This window comes from Artemia sp. Qi Xiang Cuo, chromosome 15 (genome assembly GCF_049724085.1).
Source record: "Artemia sp. Qi Xiang Cuo chromosome 15, ASM4972408v1, whole genome shotgun sequence".
NCBI classification, from domain to species: domain Eukaryota; kingdom Metazoa; phylum Arthropoda; class Branchiopoda; order Anostraca; family Artemiidae; genus Artemia; species Artemia sp. Qi Xiang Cuo.
In genome coordinates this window covers 16,597,900-16,623,545 of record NC_142808.1, presented here as the reverse complement: position 1 = coordinate 16,623,545, position 25,646 = coordinate 16,597,900, and the positions used below count along the sequence as shown (strand labels likewise).

The 25,646-nt window shown below is 34.6% G+C and overlaps 1 protein-coding gene across 1 annotated transcript in view; it reads left to right on the top strand.

The window, feature by feature from the left end:
- Positions 1-25,646, top strand: part of Ssadh (succinic semialdehyde dehydrogenase) — a 48,375-nt gene that overhangs the window by 6,674 nt on the left and 16,055 nt on the right. The window contains exons 2-6 of the mRNA XM_089101648.1: positions 5,192-5,362; positions 8,757-8,840; positions 11,005-11,245; positions 20,236-20,399; positions 22,551-22,709. Of these exons, the coding sequence (XP_088957774.1) occupies positions 5,192-5,362; positions 8,757-8,840; positions 11,005-11,245; positions 20,236-20,399; positions 22,551-22,709 (819 nt within the window). The remainder of the gene's footprint in view (positions 1-5,191; positions 5,363-8,756; positions 8,841-11,004; positions 11,246-20,235; positions 20,400-22,550; positions 22,710-25,646) is intronic.

The following is a 25,646-nucleotide window of genomic DNA, read 5'->3' as shown; positions in this document are numbered from 1 at the left end:
GCAGGGTTGCAGTGCCTGTTGAGAAACTTCAGCTGGTATACCGTGCCCATCAACAGTTAGCAAAAAGTTTTTTACCTTGTTTTGTAAAAATGTATCATGAAAAGCAGGAGGATTGATTAGAGTGTTTTATGTATTTGCTTTTTAATGTGACTATACAAAAGAAATTTGGCAGTGCCATGAAAATTTTGGTGAAAATAAAAATTTATCTATCTATCAGGTACCTGCTGGTATATAGTTACTCTTTAATTATGGAGAATAGAAGAGTGGTTCCCAACCTTTTCCTTATTCCTGGATGTATGCATAGCCACAGGTGTAGGGTGATTGCCACTACTAGCAAGCAGATCAGATCATCCACGTCTGCCAAACCTAGAATCAAAAGACCCAACCCCCACTCCCCCCCCAAAAAAAATGTTGACAGCTGTAAGATTTGTGATAAGGGGTTTGGAACAGCTGAAACCACAGAGTGTTGTGATTCATGTCACAGTTAGATAGGCATTGACTGCCTTGACATTCAACAACTTTTGGTTTGAGCTCTGGACTCAAATGTCCAGAAGATTTGATTTAGTGGTCTTGCATTGAATGCAAAATAAAAGGTCCTGAAATATATAAAAAAAGCTAAAAAATATTGAGATTTCCAATTTTTTGAAAACTGAAAAAACCTGTGTTGTCCACTACATGAGAACAAGTAAGCCAAATTACATATATAATATATCTTTAAGAACAGTTGATGCAGTAGAAACACCTTGGTTGCTATGTTGACAGTAAGCTAAAATTTGATAAACTTGCATCACTTATATCAAAAAGTGTGAATTCTCACGTCCACATTCTGAAAATATGCTTTGCAAACTCAATTTTTACAGCTTAAAACATAACACAAAGCAGTAGTGGGGTTTATTGTTGGGTATTGCCCTAGTGTGTGGTACCCATTAAACAGGCTGCAAGTTGAATCTGTAAAGAGGTGTACAGCAATATAAAAGGTAAAGAATGTAGCATTGGACTTTACAATCCCTACTGGTGGTGCTGATATCTGTTTCATGGCCCTTTAGCCAGGGAGTGCAATTGGGGGTTTGGGCCAGTGATCCTGTGGTTTTGTAAAACCCTTCCTGTTTACCTTCCGCTTATTTTTCAGGTACCTGTTTAGAGCTGGGTTGACTCTAGATGAGCTTTTAGAGTTGCATCACTGACTCCCATTAAAAAGTTACCTTACAGTTACCAAGTATGTAGTTTACACATTCCATGTTTACAGTTTCGTAGTTAAGGCTGATTTGATGAACATATTCATTATCATTCATTGGGCTGAGCTTGTGCACTCAAGTATGTTTTTAGATTTTTGCATTACAGAGCTATTAGACATAACGCCTACAAGGTGTGCCCCTCAGAAGTAAACAGAAGAATTGGCTCAAATGGTTATGTTTTGCAAGTTTGTAACTGCTGGAACCATCATCCAGAGGATGGTAGTATGTTCTGAAAGTTTTGATAATTTAAGAGCTCAATGCCCAGTAGTTATTTTTACCAGTATGTATCTGAATATCCTAGATTTAGTTTTCAAATAGGAAGTTTTTTTTTGCATTAGTATTTAGTTATATTAGTTGCTCCAATTGCTTAATTATATGTTTTTATTTATGCACAACAAGTGAAAGCTTTCAGGGTTGTGGTAATAATAAGAAAATAAAATGTTTTGAATTTATATCTGCTAGTTCTTGACCTGAAAGGACCCTAATGTTAAAAGTCTAATGTATACATAAATTTTAAATTTGGGGCAAAGATCCCAATGAATGCCAAAAATTTTTTTCCAGTTGAGTTTAAGCATATGCCTGAAAGTCCTTGGGCCAAGGGCTTTGGTACATAATCCTTGGGCATATTTAATCAACATTTTGAGATGACTAATTTCTTCAGGATAATCAAACCTGTTACCTAGTAGGCTATGTCTTCCATCTAAGGGACAAGGGTGCTAAATTCTGTAAATTACTTATTGTTTACAGACAGTTTTTGGAGGGTAATTTTGCTTATTGATTGGCTTGAAAATACTATGGATCACTCCTTTCGTCAAGGAAACCTCATAATCTATTAGGAGGAGCATTAGGAGGTCACAAAAATGAAAAAAAAAACATGTTTGAAACTTATTGCCTTAAGCCCCCTCAGCAAAGGGGACCATGATGTACCCCCCCCCCCCAAAAAAAAAGTTTGTGGGCATGGGCAAAACTAGTGTCTGAAAAAGGATTTAAACTTTTCCCCCCAATTGACTTGAAACATATATCCACAAGTTTTTGTGTCAAGGGGACCACAATGCAAAGAAAAATTGAAAAACTTGTTATTTCCAAAAATTGGACCCATTAAAGGTTAGAATTTACATGTGCAAGCTCCTGTGCTGTTTATTCTACTGCTCCAAATAATTAAGGCTGGGGGCTTGGCCCCCTCTCCCCAAAATGAGCTCTTTTGTTTGTTTGAAACTCATCTGAATGCCATTGTGCCAAGGGAAAACATCTTTTATTTTCAAGAGAAGCTAGAAATCTATTTACATGAATCTTCAATGCAGATCCAAATGCACAGAATAAACTTCAAAAATAAATTTGTCTATTGGAAAAACAGTCTTGCTGAAGTTGATAGTGGTGTACCTCAAGGAACAATTTGTGGTCCAACTGTGTTCAGTATTTTTGTTATTGATGCTCCATAAGCTGTAAATAATCAGATGAATCTATATGAGTAGATGGATCTATATTTTCAGGAAAAGCTAGAAGTCTATATGAATCTTAAATGCAGATCCAAATGCACAGAATAAACTTCAAAATAAATTTGTTTATTGGAAAAACATTCTGGCTGAAGTTGATGGTGGTGTACATCAAGGAACAATTTGTGGTCCAACTGTGTTCAGTATTTTTGTCATTGATGCTCCATGAGCTGTAAATAATCAGATGAATCTATATGCTGATGATTTAAAGCCTATTAGGCCCACAGAGCATCAATGACAAGAGCGAGCAGATCCAAATGCACAGAATAAACTTCAAAAATAAATTTGTTTATTGGAAAAACAGTCTTGCTGAACTTGATAATGGTGTACCTCAAGGAACAATTGGCGGTCCAACTGTGTTGAGTATTTTTATTATTGACGCTCCATGAGCTGTAAATAATCAGATGAATCTATATGCTGATGATTTAAAGCCTATTGGGTCCACAGAGCCATCAATGACAAGAGCTTCAAGCTTCTATGCAGGATTTCAAGTGATACAATGATTTTTTTTAGTTGAATACAGGTTTTCACAGAATCGTTAACATGTTATTAATCGCGATTTAGCAAAGTTGTGAGGCTCAACACTTTTCTTGGGCTAGTTTGTAGTATAGTCTAGACCTAATCCAAGTTCATCTATGGTCTGTTTCATTTGGGCAGGGAAAAGAGGAGAGGTACACAGTTCAAAAGATATTTCTAGGTCATAATTTAATCTCTAGATACATTCCTGAAAGTTTTGTTTACCTAACTCAACTGCTTGCCAAAATAACAAAACACTCCCAATTTAGAATTTTACCAAAACTACAAGAAATTAGCAAACTGGGATAACACTGTACATCAAAATAAGGGGCCATGAGTAGGCTATACTTAACCATATCTTATAGAAATGGGATGTTAGATTTTTTCTTTTTTTTGGGGGGGGGGGCTTGATTGAAGGTCTGTATTTTGATCACTTTGCCCTTTTGATTAGTCTTGGAAGGATTCTTTGCATCCTGCATGGAGTTAGAATATATAGTTTTTTGTGTTATTAAGATATACATATTATCTTAAATTATATTCAATCGCACTTGCCAGGGATAAGGACAAGTCCTGTGAGCACTGGTCACTGATGATGATAATTCAACTCGTTAGGTGCATCCCATTTTGTGAGCCAAGGTTTCTTGTACCAGTATTTGTCAACTGCAAACTTGAAGGCTTCAATACTGGGGGGCATAATTGCATTCTGGCTAAGGGAGTTTCATAGGCTGACTACGCGGTTAGAATATAATTTATTTGGCCTGGTTCTAGCACGTTTTCGATAATAAAGCTTCAAGGGGTGGCCTCTAGTACTTGGTGAACTGACTCTCTGGAACAGGTTGGGGATCACACTTCGGTCATGTACTAACTTGTATGTCATTATTACATATCCTCGCCTACGTCTATATGTGAGAGATGGTAGTCTAAGCTTATGTAATTGGGTAGGGCATATAAGATGTTGAAATCCCTTTATGCATTTATTTGCACCTCGCTCCATTGATATATATATATTTATATATATATATATATATATATATATATATATATATATATATATATATATATATATATATATATATATATATATATATATATATATATATATATATATATATATATATATATATATATATATATATATATATATATATATATATATATATATATATATATATATATATATATATATATATATATATATATATATATATATATATATATATATATATATATATATATATATATATATATATATATATATATATATATATATATATATATATATATATATATATATATATATATATATATATATATATATATATATATATATATATATATATATATATATATATATATATATATATATATATATTTGTTGCATCTGGGAACATGAAAAATAATCCACTAGTCTTTATCCAAATCATAATCAGCCCTTATACATGTATTGAACCTTTGTGTGAAGGAAGCAATACGGAATATGTTTTTAGTGCAAGTAGCTCCCTGATGGGGGCAGTTCCAGACAGCAGTATCTATTGAAGGTGGGCCATGGGGGTCTATGCCCCCTATATTTTGAATATACCTCTTTTGGGGTATTTTTGAAAAATACCTTTTTTTGTCATTGAAAAACGACAATTTCCCCTTCCCTTAGATATTGAAAAACACATTTGCCCCCTCCCCCCTTAAATTTTCGTCAGTTGACACTACTGGTTCCAGGTGGATGTGCAGCACCAAAAAAATAACGTTTTTTCTTCAAATATTCTATTATTGATGTGTCTTCCTACAGGTAATTAGAGAAAAATATGTCTATATATTGGTCCTGTCACTTTGAGAAAAGGCAGCACAGGTCACAAGGAAAAAAAAACTTCTTCAGATGAGTTAAAGTAGCTCTAGAAGAGCTACATATTCATATTCATTTAATCTAAATGTTTATTTGTCGTTTTAATTTAGGAAAGGAGTAAATATTTAAGAAAATGGTTTGAGTTGATTGACAAAAGTTCGGAAGATATTGCCAAGTTGATGACTGCTGAGAATGGGAAGCCGCTGATAGAAGCTAAAGCAGAAGTTGCTTATGGAGCAGGTTACATCGAATGGTTTGCTGAAGAAGCTAAACGCATTTATGTAAGTTTTTTAGCATATATTGATGATTTTTCAACTCTAAAGCTTAAAAATTCTGTTTGAAGGAAGATATTAATAATGAAAAAATAAACTTGAAATAAAATTGTTTCTATTGAATTTTATGTTCGTTTATTTTTAATATAAATGTTGGATTGTTTTCAGTTTCAAGAACATTAATTACTTGCTGTTTTAACAACATTTTAATAACAATCACTTGAAGCATATGCCGTTTTATTAATTTTAAGCATTTTTTTTGTTAATTTTGTTAATTGATTAATTCATACATTAACTATTTACACCTCAAATAATATTTTTTTTTGCTTCAGACATTATTTAGCTCATCGTGTAATTATACAATCAATGCTACATAGCTTATAAGCAACTCACAGGTGTATACTACTACTTATTGAAACTCTGGGTACATCGGTGGCGTAATTTCGTCAAAATCGTGGGGGGGTGGGGCAAAGATGGAACCATTTTCCCCAAATTAAATGAAAATGAAAGTGAAAACTGAAAAGTGAGCCCTATAGTGCCATAGGTGTAAATATATATTAAAGAAAACTGACCTGTTTATGTGGATGCTTGAATTATGCAGGCTTATCTTAATTTTGACAATATTTTTGAAGAGACTAAATTTCAGCTGGGTGGGGGGACTGTGGTCTGGGGGGGGGGGCAAACCGAGGTCTGGGAGGTACAGTTGACCCCTGCTCCTTAGCAAATTACGCCCCTGGGGTACATGTGCAAATACTTTTTTTAACGCTCCTAAGAAAATTTCCTCAAAACGATTTATTCTATTTTGCAAACCATATCTACTGTTTTCGTGCCCGAATATCTTGACTGTTACCAGCATCACGTCTGAAAGGAAGGGGGGGGTATCGTTCCCTCGACTGAATCTTGACTTTTTGACTTGTATTGGAATTTGTTCGCCAAAAAAAGTAATCGAACTTTTTGGCAATCTGAAAGTAAGTTTTCCGTAGCAAAAGAATATTCTACCTGAGTGAATGTTTATGGGAAACCACAATTAGGCACCTACGTATCTTTGCGGTGACAATATAACGTTTCGTTCTATTGAGTACCAACTTGAGGTACAACTTGAGCTGTTTTAGAGCCTCTGTTTGCTTTTTTTTGCTTCAGAAATTCTTAGTGTCACTGTTTATATTTCTGTATCAATAAGTATCTAGAAAGCTTATCAAAGTCAAATTGATATGCGACTGAGGAAAAGTATGTCTTGTTAGAGCTGTTCTGAAACCCAAAACAAAGATATGAGAAAACTGCCAAAAAAGTATTCTTTGCGGGCTTTGATTTTGACACACTGACCAGATTTTTATTTTTTAATAAATATACTAAGAACGTTTTGGTGTTGTTTGAGGTTTCCAAATGTTTCTTCCCAGGTGTTTGAAGCAGTTGAAGCACCACCAAAGACGGTTTCTTCCGATCTGCTCGTCTAAGCTCCTTCTCTTTCACCAATGTTGCCAAAATTCTTGTTATACACCTTGTGGCTGTTCACTTGGGACTGCAGCGCAATGTTTTTCCATATTAAAAATGGAAAAAAGAAGACACATTAGTGCTAACCATACAAAAAAGTGATCTTCCTTGTTGTTCAAGCAAGGGGACTATATGTTTCCTGTATATGGGTTTTGGCCCAGGCGATTCCAATGGTGTACTTTTTGCATCGATCTTACGCCTTTTAAAGAATTTTAGGCTATTTTTGAAATACCCTTAAATTTGTTTTCAAAATAATATTTTATTATCAAGACTAATCTAGATAATAGTTATCATTCCTGAATCAGCTTGAAATGACATTCAAGCCAGAGAAATGACATTTTCTCACTTGTCAGTTTTTTTTAAAAGTGTTATTTAAGTTTTGGTTACTATGGGCTGTCGTTCGTTCCTTACTAGGTTGCTGCTACCACTGCAACTACGATGTTGGGTCAATTCAGGTAATACGTTCGTGATTTCTGTATTCTAGTGTTGTTACTCTGACTGCTAAATGAAGTTTTTAGTGCTGACTGGTATATGTTTTTTTTTAATTTGCTGGTCTTTATTGCTGTTGGTAATATCCTTGTGAATGTGCAAAGCTGAATGCATGTTCAGGATTTTCACAAAAAATACGAGTAAGAAAAAGGGCTTGAACAGATTGGATTCTGAAAGGCGCAATTATGGGCTATCAAAGATTGTTAAAACTGATAATAGACCCTGCTAGAAACATTCCACAATTTTATTGAACATCCTTGAGAACATACAAAAAATAATCGAGTGAATTTTGTGACCCATAAAACCTCAAAATTTAGGAAAATAGACTTGATCAGATTGGATTCTGAAAGTCTCATTTATAGAATAGGTTCTGTAAGTCTTATAATTCTGAATTTAGTATTTCTTTATTAAGCTTTCTACTTTGGTCCCTCAAATCTAACAAATTAGAATCCTTGCATATCTGATATTTCAAAAAGGCCAGATATATTTACCGTTAATTATTTTTAAGAGAATAATATTATATTGGCGACCCTGTTTGTATGTACAATCTATAAACATGAATAAGGAGTAGGAAATATATATTATTACTCCTTGCTCCTTCTTCGTGCTCACGTAAAATCCCCTGACTATTGTTTCTTACTCGTTCTTACCGTTTTTTCTCTCTTTATTTCTTTTTTGTAAATGGAAAAGCAGTGTGAAATTATAGAAATTATTTTCTTTTGCAGCATTTTTCGATCACCCTAAAGATGGCTAGCAAACCCGAGTAAACTATATTGTGCAAGCATCCTTGAAGGGGAAAAAAACTGGTAAATTGACTATAAAACAAGCCTTTCAGATTTACAGATAATCCTGAAAAAAATACCAGGTGCTAAAAGATCCTCAGCCTGTTATTTCTTGCTTTTTTCAATCTCACTTCAAAATATTATCAGAAAGCCGTCGGCTCAATAAATCGCAGTAAAATCTCCGTATACCGTAGTTGTCAAAACCTAGATGGTAAACAAGAATGAATTACATTGGTTTGGTCCACCCTATATTTTGCTTTTGACCAATAAGCCACGTCGATTGAAACATATAGGAAATGATACACATAGGAAATGAGTTGCAAAAAGCGCCACCATAACCGAATAATTTGGATGGACCCAATCGAATTGACTCTTAACGTAAACGTTAATACTGTTCTTGGCTAACAATATTCCGTTCTCTGGCCTCAAAAATAATTAAATTACGATTTCTTGTTTTTTTATCAGCCAAACGCCTTAAAGGAGAAGTAGAAGAAGAAACTTGAGTTATAAAGTAGGCTTTTGAACTTTTGATCTCTTCCACTTTCTCTTCACCTTGCTTTTTGATATTTATTTTATTGGCTCAAGACAAGTTATTTCAGTTTTTTTTTTATAGTTCCTTTTAAGATGAGTTTTATTTTTAGGGTGAAGTAGCACCACGACCTTCGAATACGAGAGAAATGGTGTTTTTCCGTGAGCCAATAGGAGTCGTTGGCCTTATTACACCTGTAAGTGGAAGACGGAACACTGTCTTTTTTTTATTGCGATTAATAATTTATCAAAAAAGCTAGGTTGCCGAAGAACAATTTAGAAATTTAGAAATTTTTAAATTTTTTTTTAATTTACTATAAAAACTTGTTGGAATTTGGGGCATTAACTAATTAAATAGAATTTGATTTAGACCATTATAAAGATAATCTGTTTTTTCTATAAAGGCAAGTGCCTTTTTTTTCTTTTTTGGCTTGTAGCCTTTTAGTCAAATATGTCAAGTATATTGAAAGATGTGAGCATGGCAAGACGTACTCTTGTTTTTTTCGTCTTAATTAAGGATGGATTTGTTATTTAAATATTTTGACTGAGGGGTTTTGCCTCTGTATACTAGGCTTTGAATTCTGTTAAAAGACTAGTTTTGCTTGTAAAAAAGAAGTAAAAAAGACAGTTAAGCAAGGCAAGACTGAAAAAGTTTCCGCAAGTCTTTGCACACTTGTAATCTCAGCTTAAAAACTTTTTCGCATGCTGAACAATGGTCTACGTTGCGCAAGTCTTCCATCTATGTCTTCCATCTAAGGGACAAGGGTGCTAAATTCTATAAATTACTTATTGTTTACAGACAGTTTTTGGAGGGTAATTTTGCTTATTGATTGGCTTGAAAATTCTATGGATCACTTCTTTCGTCAAGGAAACCTCATATTCTATTAGGAGGAGCATTAGGAGGTCACAAAAATGAAAAAAAAACATGTTTGAAACTTACTGCCTTAAGCCCCCTCAGCCAAGGGGACCAGGATTTACCCCCCCCCCCCAACAAAAAATAAAGAAAAGAAAACGCCTTTGGCCGGGAGTGCAGTGCGTGGTTGGGGGCAAATTATTAGACGCTTCCCGTATTTTCCCCCCAGATTTCTCCAGGTACCCATTTAGAGCTGTGTCGACTCCGGCTGAGCTTGCAGTGACACCATTGACCCCCATTCCAAGCCAAATAACCAGTGACATGAGGACTCAAATCCCTGACATCAGGGGTAGGGTAATCCCCGAGGTCACACTTGTAACCCTTAAAGTTAAAAATGCTGTAGAAACAAACTTTTGGATATATCCAGTACTTAGGTATTTTAAGTTGCTCCAGCTCAACTTAAGTTTTATTTATAGAAGGTTATTTATAATCTTTTTAAGCTAAAAAAAGCCATCGAACTTACAAATCTGTGAACCGAAAAAAGATAACGACGAAAAACTCCAAAAAAATATGTAAAACACAAAAATTAGGTTTATTTGTGCAGCTCACTGTACAAACATACCATAATCCCCTTTGTACTGTTAGCTTATAAACAATATTGTATATTAGTAAATGATCCAGTAGTATTAGTAAGGTGCCGCAAACAAACTTCAAAAAATGGTAAAAACTTGTGTATCAAAAGTGTTGGTACATTCCATGACTATCCATAGATCCGATACTTCTAATTATTGACATTTTTGGTGTCGCATCGAGTTTGGAGAAGTACTACATCAAATCCAAAGAATATGGGCAACTTTTGAGTGTAGAAAATGGCACTAGTGTTTAAAAATCATCAACACCATCTAGCGTTGGGCGTTTCTTTTTTTCGACACTAGAGCCGGTTTCCACTTATAAGTTATACTTGCTCTTTAATCTGATCTTGAGCAGTCTTGCCAACGCTTTAAAATAACATCTGCCAGTTTTCAGATTAAAATTATGCCACAAGACAGTAATTTGTATAATCGGAACAGCAGGTTAAAAATTTGCCATAACAATAAGACAATTTTCAATAAACTAAAACTTGGAACAGATATTTGAGTCAAAAAGGAGCAAGTAGGGCCTAAAACCGAAATGTATCGGGAAATCTGATTTTACCAAATGAATTCCAAATGTACTGCACTGTGCCAGTACCTCTAAATTGTACCAAAAACGGTACAACTGTACCGCGCTGGCAACGCTGATCCTGAGTAGTCCCCAAATTATTCGTGAAGTATTGTGAAATTGAAAAGAGGTTGAATTCGTTAAAAGTGTTGGAGGTGAAATGGATGTTATAGCTTTAGAACTTAGGGGTATGTAAACCTTTCTCCCATTCCTATTCCTTCGCTTGCTAAACGTGCCTGATTAAATAGTAAATCCAGTATTATCCAAGAAGCGATTGTTTTCCCTAATAAATATTCTCCTATTTCAAGTGGAATTTTCCTATGGCTATGCTTACAAGAAAAGCTGCCGCAGCTCTTGCAGCAGGATGCACTTGCGTTGCAAGACCCGCAGAAGATACACCCTTGACTGCACTGGCGTTGGCTGCATTGGCAGATGAAGCAGGGTTGCCAAAGGGTGTTTTCAATGTTGTGACTTCATCTTCTCACCATGCTGCTGAAATCGGGAAAGCGCTGTGTGAAAGTGAAGATGTTGCTGGTATCTCTTTTACTGGTAACGTTAATACATTTCATTATTCTGAATATAATTACGTAAAGGGTTCAGGCAATTCCAATTGATTTTGCTCTGAAGGCCACACCAATTCGGAAGAATTTAAAATAATGGCCTGAAAAGGCATTTTCCTCATATTTTGATCTCACACTCTGCCTATGGGCTATACCTCTGCGTCTATATTTACAAATTTATTCTATTGTGAAACTGTTTCACAATAGAATATTATAAATTAAATAAATATCTTTCTCTTAAGGTTTAGGCTAGAAAATCATAAATAGCAATATGGTTGTTTTGGTTTCATATTCATTCCCCCCCCCCTCTTCCGAAATTGGTCTGAATGACTGTATCTTGGAAATCTTAAATCGGAGCTTCATGAAAAATGTCCTTTTTTGCCTATCTTCCTCGAAGGGGGGGGGGGACAAATAATAAATGCATTTGTTGTTTAGGATTCTATTTTGAAATTGTAAATTTGGGAATGTTTCTCAGGATCAATTCTATATATCAATAGGATTCAAGTTTTTATGATCCTATAACAGGTCCCAGATATATCTTAGATCCTTAGCAAAGGCTGCAACCCGAAGTACGTATCCAGGGGGAGGGAGGGTTACTGGGTTTTCACGCCGTGTCGTCATAAGGGCAACAAAAATGTTCAATTCAACAGTGCAAAAAATTTATTTGAATTCTGAGTTCTTGGAATTAAAAAAAAGCAAAAAACATTTCAGCTTTCAGAAAAAAAATTAGCTATGGAAAGTAAAAATTTATGAAGATGGTATCAATGATTGTTTCTCTTGTTGCACCAGTTTGTAAGCTCCAATGAAGTTTGCTTGTCTTGCAATATGGAATCTCTTTTGAATATGCCAAGGATTCAATTTTATGGATGTGCCTTTTATGGGTAATAGATTCATATTATTGTTATTATTATTAATTTACATGGATTCCACCATTTGCAACGTTCTATTTGTGCAAAGCTCGCTTTTCGGCTGCTATGGTAATAAATAGTATGTTGACTTTCGAACATATATTTGACGTTGAAATTGACGTTGAACAAGAAGTGGGGGTCACCATGTCCAATGTTGTTCCGAGATTTGACAATTTGTGTAGTGAGCAAATAGTAAATAGCCAGTAATAGCTTATTGAATGCATTTGCACCATGTCCAGCCGCTGATTTCTTCTAGCTGCTGCAAATTATTATTCTTCTTCTTCTTCTATTTCACTGCAGGCGGGCTTTTCAGTTGATACTATTTAGCCCTTTTCCTTTTGCTTCACTCTGTGGGCTACAGAGCTACTGGCTTGGTTGTCTCTAATTTATTAGATATTCTCAGATATCTTTCAGTAGATCTTTCGACCCGAGGAGTTCAAATATAAGATGATAGATATCGATTTCTGTGCGCTATGTGCAGGAATAGTCAGCTAGGATCTTGGCTGATAGTGAGATTTTGTGGTGTTTGAAGCACTTTAACAATTTACAATGCAAGGTATGCTGTGCAGACGTCAGCTTATTACATTCAAATAGGCAGCTGGTCAATTGTTTCATTATTCATAATACAATACCTGCAAAGAGGGGACAGGGGAACTGAACAACTTGAATTAGGAAACTGATACGAGAACGCAAGAAAGTTTAGTCCATTTGTTCCAGAACGAATTCTGTGATAAATTTTAGAGAAATACTTATTGGGAAAGGGGGAAAGGATAGGATTTTTCTTATTAAACATAGTATCTGATGGTCTCCATCAGTAAATATCTCTAAAGGGGATTGGTCTCCCACTTGGCTGGTCAATATTTATAGCAATTTTTGCTTTTTCATCAGCTTGGTGACAACGACTTAGACCAGAGTGGCTAGGAATATACTAAATATAAGTTCTTATGCAACTTGAAGCAAGATTATATATAATACTAAGACAATGATAAGAGTCAATATCCAGCTTATACTGAGGAGCTGAATACAGCAACTTATTATTATTTGGATTAGCAATCAAGGGTTTATTATTCATAAGGTGTTCTAATGCCATGATTATGGCATTTAACTCTGCAGACATTATAGATACATTGTTGTGAAATTTCTCACCCAGCACGATAAACTAGCCAGTAAGGAAAGCACCACTTTCTAGATTCTCGTTCATTTTGGACCCACCAAAAAAGATTTAGGAATAGTTTTTATAAGTGATTGTGCTAAGTTCAGCAAATTTTTTCTGGACAAAAGTGATGGGGGTTAAATCTTTACTCCACTTTAAGAAATAAGTATTTATTATGGGGATTGACCAATTCCATGGAGGGGATTGGGGGAAAGTAGGTGCAATAGAATTTGCGGGTACAGGAAACTTCTTCTGAATATTGGCATACTCATCTGCAATGCCTCTATACATGGCTGGATTTCTTAACCAATTATGTAGGGTGTGTGAGCTATTTGATTAAATTTTTGTAAGATGTTTTATCAAGAGAAAGCTATGTCTCTCCCTTAGTGTTGTTAATCCACTCTCCATAAGCAGATGCTTGGTGCTTGTGGGTTTCCTATGACCAAATATGAGACGTATTTTACCGTTTTGTATTGTTTCAATTTTTTGCATCTGGTTATTTGCACATGCACAATAGACAATGAGCCCATAGTCAATATGGGGTCTTATATGTGATTTATAGAAGTGGAGTAAGATTTTCTCCTTACATCCCCAGGGTGTGGAAAGAAGTCTTTTTAGTATAATTGTTTTTCTATAGCATTTTTTTATTGTGTTTGAAATGTGGTGGTGGAAATTGAGTTTTTGGTCAAGCATGAGATAAAGGTAATTAATATGATTATCTTTTGGAATAGTTGTTCCATTTAGAGTTAGTCTTGCATTAACATGATTTCGCTTTCGGTGAAATTGGATTATTTTTGACTTGGTGGGTGCAGTGGGTAAATCTGAATGTTGAGAGAGTTTTTCAAATTGGAAAAGTGACTTTTGCAGCTTTGGCTGTGCAATCTCAAAGGTATTGCCAGCTGACCATAGTACCAGATCATTAGCATATTGTAGATTCGTGTGGGGGAGGTTCAGGCCCCAGAGTTATAGAGCAAAGGGGAGGAAGCTCAAGACTGCTCCCTGAGGAAGGACTTTGGGCATTGTCTATTGTGGCGAATAGCCTGGACCTACGCAAACAATGAAATTTTGAAACTCTCCCAAGGACTATGTAAGATGTGCTAGCGTGGAGGGTATTCCAAGGCTTGCAAGATTAATCAATAGTATCTTGTGGTTTAAATTGTCATATGCCCCTTCAAAATCTAGGAAAGCTGCAACTAGGACATTATTTTTTGAGATTCATTCATATATTGCATTTGTTAACAATATGAAAGCATCTGTTGAGGAATGGTGTTTCCTGAAGCCAGTTTGAGTGTGAGGGATCATGCTATTTTTTTCAACAAACCAGAGGAGTCGGTAATATATCATTTTCTACATTATTTTTCCCATCACAGGAGTAATCATTATGGGCCTATAAGACTCAGGGTTATTTTCGTGTTTATTTTATTTTGGGATTGGTAGGAGAGACAAACATTTCCAGATATTGGGGAACATAGATGAAGCCCAAGCATGATTATAACAATTTAGAAGTTCCTGTTTGTATGAAGGGGTGAGATTCTTTATCCATGTAGGGTGTATATTGTCATAGCTGCCGCTAGTCTTGGTCCTAATCTGATGTATTGCATTATTCATTTCCTGGATTGAAAATGGGCTGGTTATATACTCGGATCCTGGGCGAGGTTGGTTACTTGGGTTCATAGGAATTGGGGGCATTTTGCTACAATTATTTGATGTTAGCTAATTAACAAAGAGAGTGGCAAATAGCTTAGCTTTTTCATTATCATCGTCATAGTGGTTATTATTATGTATAAGCTCATACAGGAGTGGGTTGGGGGAAGTCTTTTTCCCACAGATGTGGCTTATGACTATGTATAATTGGCTCATGTGTTTCTCTGGAGAGATTATTTGCAAAATTATTCCAGTAGTTATATTTAGCATTTATTATTGTCCTTTTTAGATTAAATTCTGCTTCTAATTTTTTTAAATATGTAATAGGTAATGTTTTTTTTAGGAATGTTCTCCTAGCTGCCTTTTTTGTTCTTCATTTATTTTGGCACTCATTTGTCCACCATGCTTTGGGAATATGTTTAGGGAAGGTTTTCCTTTGTGTTGTCCTGGGGATAGCATGATTAGCTGTATTTGTTAGTAAAGATGCCAAAACTTCAGCATGTGTGTAAACTGTTGCGTTTGAAATGCATGAATCTTGGGTGAAACTTGTAATTTCATCATTTAGCTTATTTTGGAACTTAGGCCAATTTGCTTTAGTGTTGATATATTTGGAGGTATGTGATAGGGTTTCAGCAGGTTCGTTTAGGGAGCAAACTATGGCAAAGCGGTCAGTGCATAGACTTTCAATTTTATTTATATAAATTTTATTCAAATTATTTAAAGACACAATTTGTAGGTCAATTGTTGAGAAACTGCTACTTTTGGGGTTGAAATATGTATTCAGGTTTGGAGGGGTAGCAACAGCTAATTCATTAGTTTGAAGTCATACGCTCAATGAACTTACCAGCTTTATTTGCTGGTTTATTCCCCCATAAAAGGCTGTGGGCATTAAAGTCTCCACAAATAATGATATTTTTCAACATATTAAAACTATTGATATAGCTGAAGAAAATCAATGGCATCTGTAGTTTGGCCATTAGGGTTATAAAAGCTTAATATGTAAGTTTTTGAATTATTCAGCCAAACACTGATACCAATTGCATCAACATCATTTACAAAATCTGGAAAGTTGATGCCACAGAATTTTATATTATTTTTAACTATTAAAGCTACTCCACCTCCTTTTCCCTCTGATGATCTATCCTTTCTCAGGATAGTGTATCCCAGAGACTTAATTTGTTGATTTTGGGTTAAATGAGTTTCCTGGAGGCAATCAATGTTGATGGAATTATTATTCATAAAGTATATTGATTCATTTAACTTGTTTTCTGTAAGTGATCTTATATTCCACTAGAGTATTGATGTGTGTTGTGTTGTTGTTTTAATTTTCATATGACTGTGTATCAATGTTCAGCTTTGTTAATAGTAAAGCAAGATCTTTTTTTGCTTGAATGAGCATATGATTAGGGATGTAGGTTTTTGCCAATTCAGCAATGATATTTCTTTTCTGTTGTTGTTTTATATTCATGGTCTGAACTGCACTGCGGTTTGGAGTGAATAAGTATATATTTGGGGTTTGCATGTTTTGTTGTGCATCCAGTTTGTCAGTTAAGGAATTAATTCCTGGTAGTATTTTTGGTTTGTTTCATGTTGGGAAGAGATCCCAGGCCGACCTCATCTCACTAGGCAAGGAGGCTTGTTGGCTTGGTGATTATTTCTGATAGAGATCTGAGCTAGGGGGCTTAAAGGATGGTGTTTTGTAAGGATTACTTAATGCATTGGGAGTATTTGACTTGGGAGTTTCATCTAATTTCAATATAGGTTTCATTTGGTGTGACTGGGCAGTATTTGTTTCCATAGCTGCAGAAGGGTATGGATTGTCCTTTTCTGTTGCTATTTGGAGTGTTAGTGCTCTTTTCTTATATGCAGGGCATTGTGATTTATTGGTGGATTCATGTGGGCCTTTACAATTGATGCGTGTAGACTGAGTATTGTTGCAAGTTGTCAAATCTTTACGATGGGAGCCTTTACAATTACTACATGCTAGGAGAAATTCATTGCATTTGTTTTTTGTGTGTCCCTGTCTGAGTCCTTTTTGACACTGGAAAGTTTTCGGATTGTATTCCTTATGTGGTTTGGTTTGCCCAAGTGAGAATAACTTTTCTGGGATGTTAATTTTTTTCCTTCAGACTAAATAGGAAATATTTACATATTGTTGTTCTATTTGGGTTGGGTTTACCCGGTTGAGTGACATCTTCTACAGGGATTGTGTTACCAGCCCTATCTGAGAGCCCTTCTTTTAACTCCTGAATTGGTATTTCTAGGGGAGCATTATATATTACTATTTTTGTTGGGGATTCTTTTGGGTTCCATTTAGATGAATTAATTGGGGTATTCAGAAGAGATTTCAGATTAAGTATTATATCTGCTGTTTCTGATCTTGGACAGCTATTAGCAAAGATCCATCACGGTGAATGTTAAGAAAAAACATTGATTTTAACATTTTGAAAATTGCAACCCTTATTGTAGTAATCTTTGTTATTTCAAAGGGGGTATTAGGAGTAATTTTGAGGTAAATGCCTAAGTTTTGGGAAGGAGAAATTTGGACAGGGGGGGGGGAATACTTTTGATTGGGGACGATTTTTTCCTTTTTTGGAGCTCCTAGAAAGGACCTCTTGAAAGTCATTATCATCTATGGGGACATTAGCTCCAACACTGATCATTGTCCTATTCTGAGAATTTGAGCTTCTCATGCGAGCTTTGTTATAGAAAGCTTGACCAGCCAAGATGGGGCAAAAGCGGATCAATTTCATTAGTATTTAGGGTTGGATCCGGAGGAACTTTTTTGTTAGGGGAGTTCTTTGCATTGCCTATTGGAAAAAGCTTTAAGCTAAACAGAAAAATATAGTAATATGATACAAGACCGTCTGCACTCTACTTTGGGGAAAACTTCACCATCCACAAAAGAAAACACCACAGTTTGGCCCTGAGGAGGATTTTGAGCACGATTGGTTCGGTACAACTACTGATAAATCGAGACAATAATTCACAAGAAACTTATTTTTAAATTTCTTAAAATGCTCCTTCTTCTTCTTCTTTTAGCTGCTGCAAATTATTCTTCTTCTTCTAGCTGCTGCAAATTATCCTTCTTCTTCTAGCTGCTGCAACTTCTTCTTCTTATTTGCATTAATATGGAAATAGCTTATTGAATGCATGATTTCTTCTAGCTGCTGCAAATTATTCTCCTTTTTCTAGCTACTGCAAATTATTCTTCTTCTTCTAGCTGCTGCAAATTATTCTTCTTCTTCTAGCTGCTGCAAATTATTCTTCTTCTTCTAGCTGCTGCAAATTATTCTTCTTCTAGCTGCTGCAACTTCTTCTTTTTCTTTTACCTGCTGCGACTTTTTCTTCTTATTTGCATTAATATGGAGACGCTTTTGTATAATGCAGTTTCACTTTGCCACTTAATTGCTCACGCCAAGTGGCTTACCTACGGAGCTAAGCAAGCTGTTTTCACATAGAAATTTTGTCTATCACACTAACGCTTCCATAAGCTAAGTAGCGTAAGTTTTTGTATGTCTTCTTCTTCATAGCTTTGCGAGGTCTGTGGATCTAGTAGGAGGTCCATTCACCTCTATGAGATTCTAGGAAAACATTTACTGGTTATGAATTATTCTAGCCATATTCCAAAGAATATCTGCAGGTTGATTAGTGCCAGAACACTGCTAGTAATAATGGCATCTTTTAGGATCATAATCATCAATCTGTATATTGTGGCTTCCAAATCATGTGAAACAGAGCAATAAATAAGAACATCAGACGATATGGGGATCTTCAATTGATGACAGTAATTTCTCAGTCTCCTCTATCTTGATTGATCTTGATGTATGTGCTATTTCACTGTGAAAAACAAAGATGAAGAACCATTTTCCGTTATGTTATTTTCATGCAACAAATGAGAAGGCTCGGGAAAAGATTAAAAGATTGAATTAATCTTTTTTTTCTGGCTCCAGCAGTGATGTAGACTTTGCCCTGTTGACTGTTTTCCTGGATGAAGAGCCACAAAAATTTAGTAAGTGGAGTAGCCTACGCTGGTAGTAGCCTTGGTAGGCTAGGATGGCTGAGCATTGCCTTCAAAAGGTCTATTATTAAAATATCTAAATCATCCACGTCACTTATCACTTATCCACGCCACGACCTCTGTTGTAACTTATCGCAGCTTAAGAAAGTTTAGAGTGTATATTTTCGATACCATTTACTCCTCTTCATGTGGTTCAACCACATGCTCAACTCTTCATGTGGCTCAACCACAAGTTTAGAGTGTATATTTTCGATACCATTTACTCCTCTTCATGTGGCTCAACCACATGCTCAACTCTTCATGTGGCTCAACCACAAGTTTAGAGTGTATATTTTCGATACCATTTACTCCTCTTCATGTGGCTCAACCACATGCTCAACTCTTCATGTGGCTCAACCACAAGTTTAGAGTGTATATTTTCGATACCATTTACTCCTCTTCATGTGGCTCAACCATTCAGATTCTTTTCTATCGAATCTGAACACTTAGTCATAAGGAGAGATAATGACATCTATGAAACATGACAATATAACAATGAAAACACATTTTTTATGGTAATCATTTACAAATAATGCATGAACATGCATGAAAAGGGGAAAGGGCATATCTGTGATATATCTAGGCGAGTTTGTAATGGAAAAAGGCCCCATTCAATTCTGTGACATGGATGTTATATATTTATGATTTAATAAAAAAAATGATTTAAAATGGGAAAACAATGAGTATGGAAAAGAAAATGTGATTAAAGAAAAAAAAACAGAAAAACAAAAGAATAATGAGAGATGATATGTGTTTATGGATTTTAGGTGTATTTTTTTAATTATTTTACTTTGTAATTTTTAGACATTGACGAAGTTGATACAGATAAGTGGAAAAGTGTTTTTGGTAAATGTATAAGTGAAAGAAGATAATAGTGAAAAAAAGTTGCATATCCTCTCTGTACGACATCTTTTGGCAAACCCCCATGCACAAAAGTATAGTGTAAACAAAGGAATAAGGGCCACTTTCGTTAAGAGCGAATTTTATCGATAGTACTGAAAACACTGGTTTATATTATTTAATACATTTCTGAGTGTAGTTCCTCATAAACACACATAACAGACATTTCCTCATAAACATATTTCCTTCTTTAGTTCCTTATAAACACTCAGTAAATAGTTGTGGCTTATGGCGGCAAACCCAAACTATATGTACAACAAAGTCATTTTTTCTACTAATTTATTTTTTGAGTTTGTTTATGGTTTTATTTGTAGGTTCAACGACTGTTGGAAAAATTCTTTACCAGCAGTGTGCCGGGACAGTGAAGCGTCTCGCTTTAGAGCTTGGTGGTAATGCGCCATTTATTGTCTTTGATTCTGCAGACATTGAGAAAGCTGTTGAAGGAGTGATGGCCTCCAAATTCAGGAATTCTGGCCAGGTATGATTAGTAGCTCTGATGTATAAGAGCGAGGTAGTTCGGAGGCAAGCACGTACACTAGATTTTTTTGGGGGGGGGGGAGAGGGGACTTTAGAAAGAATGTCAGAACCGGAAATTCTGGAAAACTCAGAGATCTCGGGAGGGGGTAGGAATGAACCTAAACCCCTCTCCTATTGCATAAGTATCTATTGTGAGAAATTTAATTCGTATTCTTTCGTATGCTCAGCATCAAAAAGCATCTAGTCGTTGAAACCGTAACGTGTCAAAGGAGCCCCTTATTCTTTTACAATTATTTGTCTGTATTAATGAGAATTTCCCGTTTCAAATGGATAACTCTATGCAAATGAAGTCTTATAGAAGCTAGTTCTCAGATATCGAAATATAAAGAGCAAAGGAGCTGGAAATCCTCTCCCGCCATTCTTAATAAAACATTCAAAAGGGAGCGATGAAAAGTGTAACAGTCGGGAAAAATCCGATGTTTTTTTCTCGCAAAACCATTTCTGCTGTACATTCATAAAATTTCTATGGAGATTTAGGCTATGTTAGGGTAATGGCCTAGATTTTTAAGTTTGCGGAAAGGCTTTTGAGTGTTTAGTGCTTTTATCTCAGATATTCAAAAAAAAATCATGCATTAACATATGTGTTTATTTTTCAGTTTATTATTGTTATCATTTAATTCTTTGGAGAATGTTGATAAAAATCCATAATCTTTTTCACAATTAAAAATTCAAAGACGTTGCAAAACCCTGCAAATAAATGATTTAAAGACATGTCTTGATTTTTCCATTACGTAATGTTCTATATTTATCCCCCAGGGGATAATCTAGTTATTTATCTTGTATCTACCGCTAACCAAACTAGGCTAGTCAAAGGGGGTTTTCAGCCTGTCTCTGTTACACGTGAATGTGTCATGTGTTTATTTCTTTCATTGGTTTCTGAAGTGAAACAATACATTTAATATCTATACTTGACGTGATACAAGTTAAACAGTAAAATTAACGCTTTTGGGGACTGTACCTGAAATTAGAAAAGACTTAATTAAAACTATATAATATCTAGACCGGGCAATTATGCAGGGCGAGGGAAGTAATTTCATGCTTTCCTCCTTTATACCCTATAATGTTTTGTTTTCAAGATCAGAACCCCTCTCCCCTCTCCAACCTACAAAAAATTTCTGCGTACGCACCTGGTTGGAACCAAAATTTACCCTTTGATGCAAGCAAACAAAACAATTCAAGTACAAAATATAAGAAACTAGCATAGAATAAATTATTCTATTAGATTAATTTGAGTTTTTCCTTTTCCCTTACACTTTTTTTCTGACGCTAGAATCTTTTTTTTGTCATTGAAAGTTCCAATAATGATTTTATTCTGTTCTTAGTTACTTGTTTAACAAGAAGAAAAAGAAAATCGAAGCTGTAGGGGCATGACACGCTTCTGGCATAGATTAATTAACTTCTTTTTTACGATTTTTATGCCGCTAAAAGTGAACCATAATGCCATAAATAGCTTTCAATGACTTGTTCGCAGACTATCAAAGAAGATAAAAAAAAATAAGTGAATCTCGTCTTCTGTATTAATGAAGAGCTTGTGAAAATAGTTTCCTGCATAAAATATTTTAATATATTTAAAAATATTTTAATAAAATATTTTATATTTTAATAAATATTATGATAAATATATTAAAATATTTAATGAAAAAAATAGTTTCCTCCATAAAATATTTTAATATTTTTTAATATATTTTAATAAATATATTAAAATATTTAATGAAAAAAATAGTTTCCTGCATAAAATATTTTAATATTTTTTAAAATATTTTAATAAAATATTTTATATTTTAATAAATATTTAAATAAATATATTAAAATATTTAATGAAAAAAATAGTTTGCTGCATAAAATATTTTAAGGACGTATTTTTGTGGACTCATATGCCTTTAAGTGCACAAAGGGGGTCATGAAAAGTAGAGTCATTTTGTTTAATTTCTTGGTATTACTCACTGCTAATGACGATAGTTCCAGAACCTGCACACAGGAGCATACCCCTCACACACGCAAGCCATATCTGTTCATACCCCTCTGTCCCAAAAGCTAGTTGTGAGACACAATGACACCTGACGAGCAGGGGTTGAAAAATATTTTTTTCTAGACATGTGTAGCTTCAAATAGAATTTTGGTACAAGAAACAGTTTTTGATGAATTTGTTGACACGCTGTCAAAGAGGATCGAGAAAATGCTAGTAGTAGGCGATGGTCTTGACTGTGGAGTTAACCAAGGACCTTTAGCCAATGAAAAACAGCTGGTGAAGGTATTTATTTTTTTTTTGCGCATTTCCAAGACTGTTATGCTCAGAACGTCTACTTTTCGCTATTATTATTTTTTTTATTAATGAATTCACTATGACCTGTTCTGATTGTTTTTGCACTCAATGGCTCGAATGGCTCCAAGAAATTTCCAAGATCAGAAATTAGGCTGCTATTCCTTTCATTAATATTTCGAGCTAATAACATCCTGTAGCCAGTTGCACTGATTCTAGATGTCTTTTAGAATATCATCTATCTTTTTATATTTAGTTGCACTTGCTAGGAAACATTAATCTGGTCAACCCTAACAAGGCCAGGGGAACCAGGCCAACCGTTACCAGGCCAATAAACTGACCGCTACTTGACGCAGGGACCAGAGACAGAGGGGCTGATAAAGGCAATTTAGTTTAAACTTTTTTTTTATAATTTGCCTTTTCTTCATAGTCGGTTCTTGCATGGTTTTCGATTTTAAAACTATGCATATGAGTATTATGCATAATACAGGTATGACACATTTTGCCTGGGGAGAACCTTTATCTTCACTTCTTTCATTATTGTACAATTTTTTTAAAAACAAATTTCTGAAAAAAAACATGGATTCCGAAAACATTTTCTCCATTTTCAAACAGTCTATCTATCTAATTAAATACCATTAGTGCCATCTAGCTATTTCTCATATCATATATTAACAGAAAACTAGCGAGCAATTAGGTAATGTTTGGTTAGGCTAGGTTAGATGGCGGTTGGACATTTGTTTGAGCACATGTTTCAAGACTTCGATACAAAACACAAAATTTTTGGAAAAATGGTAGAAAAAGTGTAAAACAATGAAAGAAGTGACGATAAAAAAGTGATATGTTTCCTTATGTGGAGTCCACTATCTAGGATTACACCAAAATGGGGCGTACAATAAGACACAGGGAAAAAATGTAACTAGTAATTGACTGTGCAGCTTAAAATTTTAAATGAAAGTATATTTTCAGAAGTAAAGAATAAAAAGACTTCGGCTAAGAAAGAGTCAATAGAAAGAGTCATGGAAAGTCATAGAAAGGGTCATAGAAAGTTGCCTTCTTAAATCTTACTAAGCTGACAATATAATTCATATAGACCCTTTAAGGAAAATTTGTGGCACTCAATACTTAAGCAGCCAAATGTCCTTTTTAAATTTTAAGCTGAAGATATTTTAACAATTGCACATATCCCTAAGGAAATGAAGCCTGGGACTATCTGGAATTTCCTTGGATTAATTTTAATCTAAGATATCAAGGAATTCCTTCCAAGATTTTTCCAAACGACCAAACTTTTTTGAAAGTTTGGAAAGCAGTTGATGTCAAAACTGCTTCCAGAAACTTTGAAGATTTAGAAACTGGACAAGTTACTACAACTGGACAATAAAAACTGGACAAATCACATACAAGAATAAATCACTACCATTTTTCAGATGAAAGATCCCATCAACGAAACCTACGAAATTAAACAAATCAATGCGCTGGCTGGTAGTTTGTTCTTGCAAGATTTTCGTTTTTAAAACTTGGCGCTCAAAAGTAAAACTAAATTAGTGAAACGGAGTATGAGGCTCAGTTCGTCGTTCTAAAGACCGACTTACTAAGAACCAACGGCATTTCTAAGAACGGCTTATAAGTAAAACCGAACAGCGAAAACGAACGGCTTATTAGTAAACCGAGGATTGGATTTCGATAGAACGGCGAAAACGAACGCAGCTATTGTTAGTTTATTATACAAACACTGATATTTATTCCTTAAAATTTTGATGATTTTTTATTTATTAAAGTAAAAAAGTGAAAATATTTAAAATGTATTTGGTTTTCAGTAAAGTGCAAATTATGTTCTGGTCATTAGAAGGCCTGGGTGTTATCAGTCCTACTCATGTTACTTTTTGCTCGTTTTTGAGTTTGACTCAGCTATTTATTGTAATTTCTGTTCGATTTGAGTTTCATTTACTTATTGATTGTGATTTATGTTAGTTTTTGCGCTTGGAAGATTATTTGACTTCCCTTCTGCTCATTTTTGTCTTATGGAGCTCTTTACTTTTCTTTGAAAAAACGTTTTTGGTGGAAAAGTTTTTTGAATTAATTTCCGTTCGTTTTTTATTGACATAGTCTTTTTCAGGAAGAAAAAACTATATCTCTTCGGTTTTTTCTTTATAATAATAATTCATAGTTTGGCTTGCTAGTTGTATGTTGGAGAAACTTTTTCAACAATTTTTAATCCTGACACAAATAATATTATTTAATTTAATTTCATACCTCCTGAAGTTGATCTGAAAAACTAAAACTTAATATCCTTTCCAAAAGATCCTATCTATGCTCTTTTACAACTTGGATACATTTACATTCTTTTGATTTGTTTAAATCGTAAGTGCAGAAGTAGTAATAGTAGTAGCTCCGATACTTTCAGCTTAATACCCCCAGTCATTCTAGATATATTTCTGAGGTTTCTTATTGGCAACCATAAAAACAATACCTTTTTATTTAGTTTTGAAACAACAACTAGTTTTAAAAAATAATGGACCAATTGCATAATTGTGGGGGGTTGAGATGCCCAACATTCCTAAAGACATAGTTGCTGGACCGTTCTACTATGCAGAATAAAATGACTGTCTAAAAATTTTGACTGGATATGTTTGGAAAATGAATGGGCTCAGGAGAAGGGCTACTTATCCTTCAATCTCTTTTTGATCGTAGAAGGGCACTAGAATTTTTAATTTTGAATCGAATAAACTGCTTTAAAAGTTGGAATGATATTTCTAGCTATTATAGATCGGTGCTGCCTATGATATTGCTTATATATTATGCCCGTTTAAAAACCTGCATCTATGTAGTTTTTCGTCTAATAAAGACTACCCCTAGATGTTCTCTAAAAGTTTCACATGAATATTCTCAGCTTCTTAAGTTGCAGTATCTGTAGTTGTATTATTAATA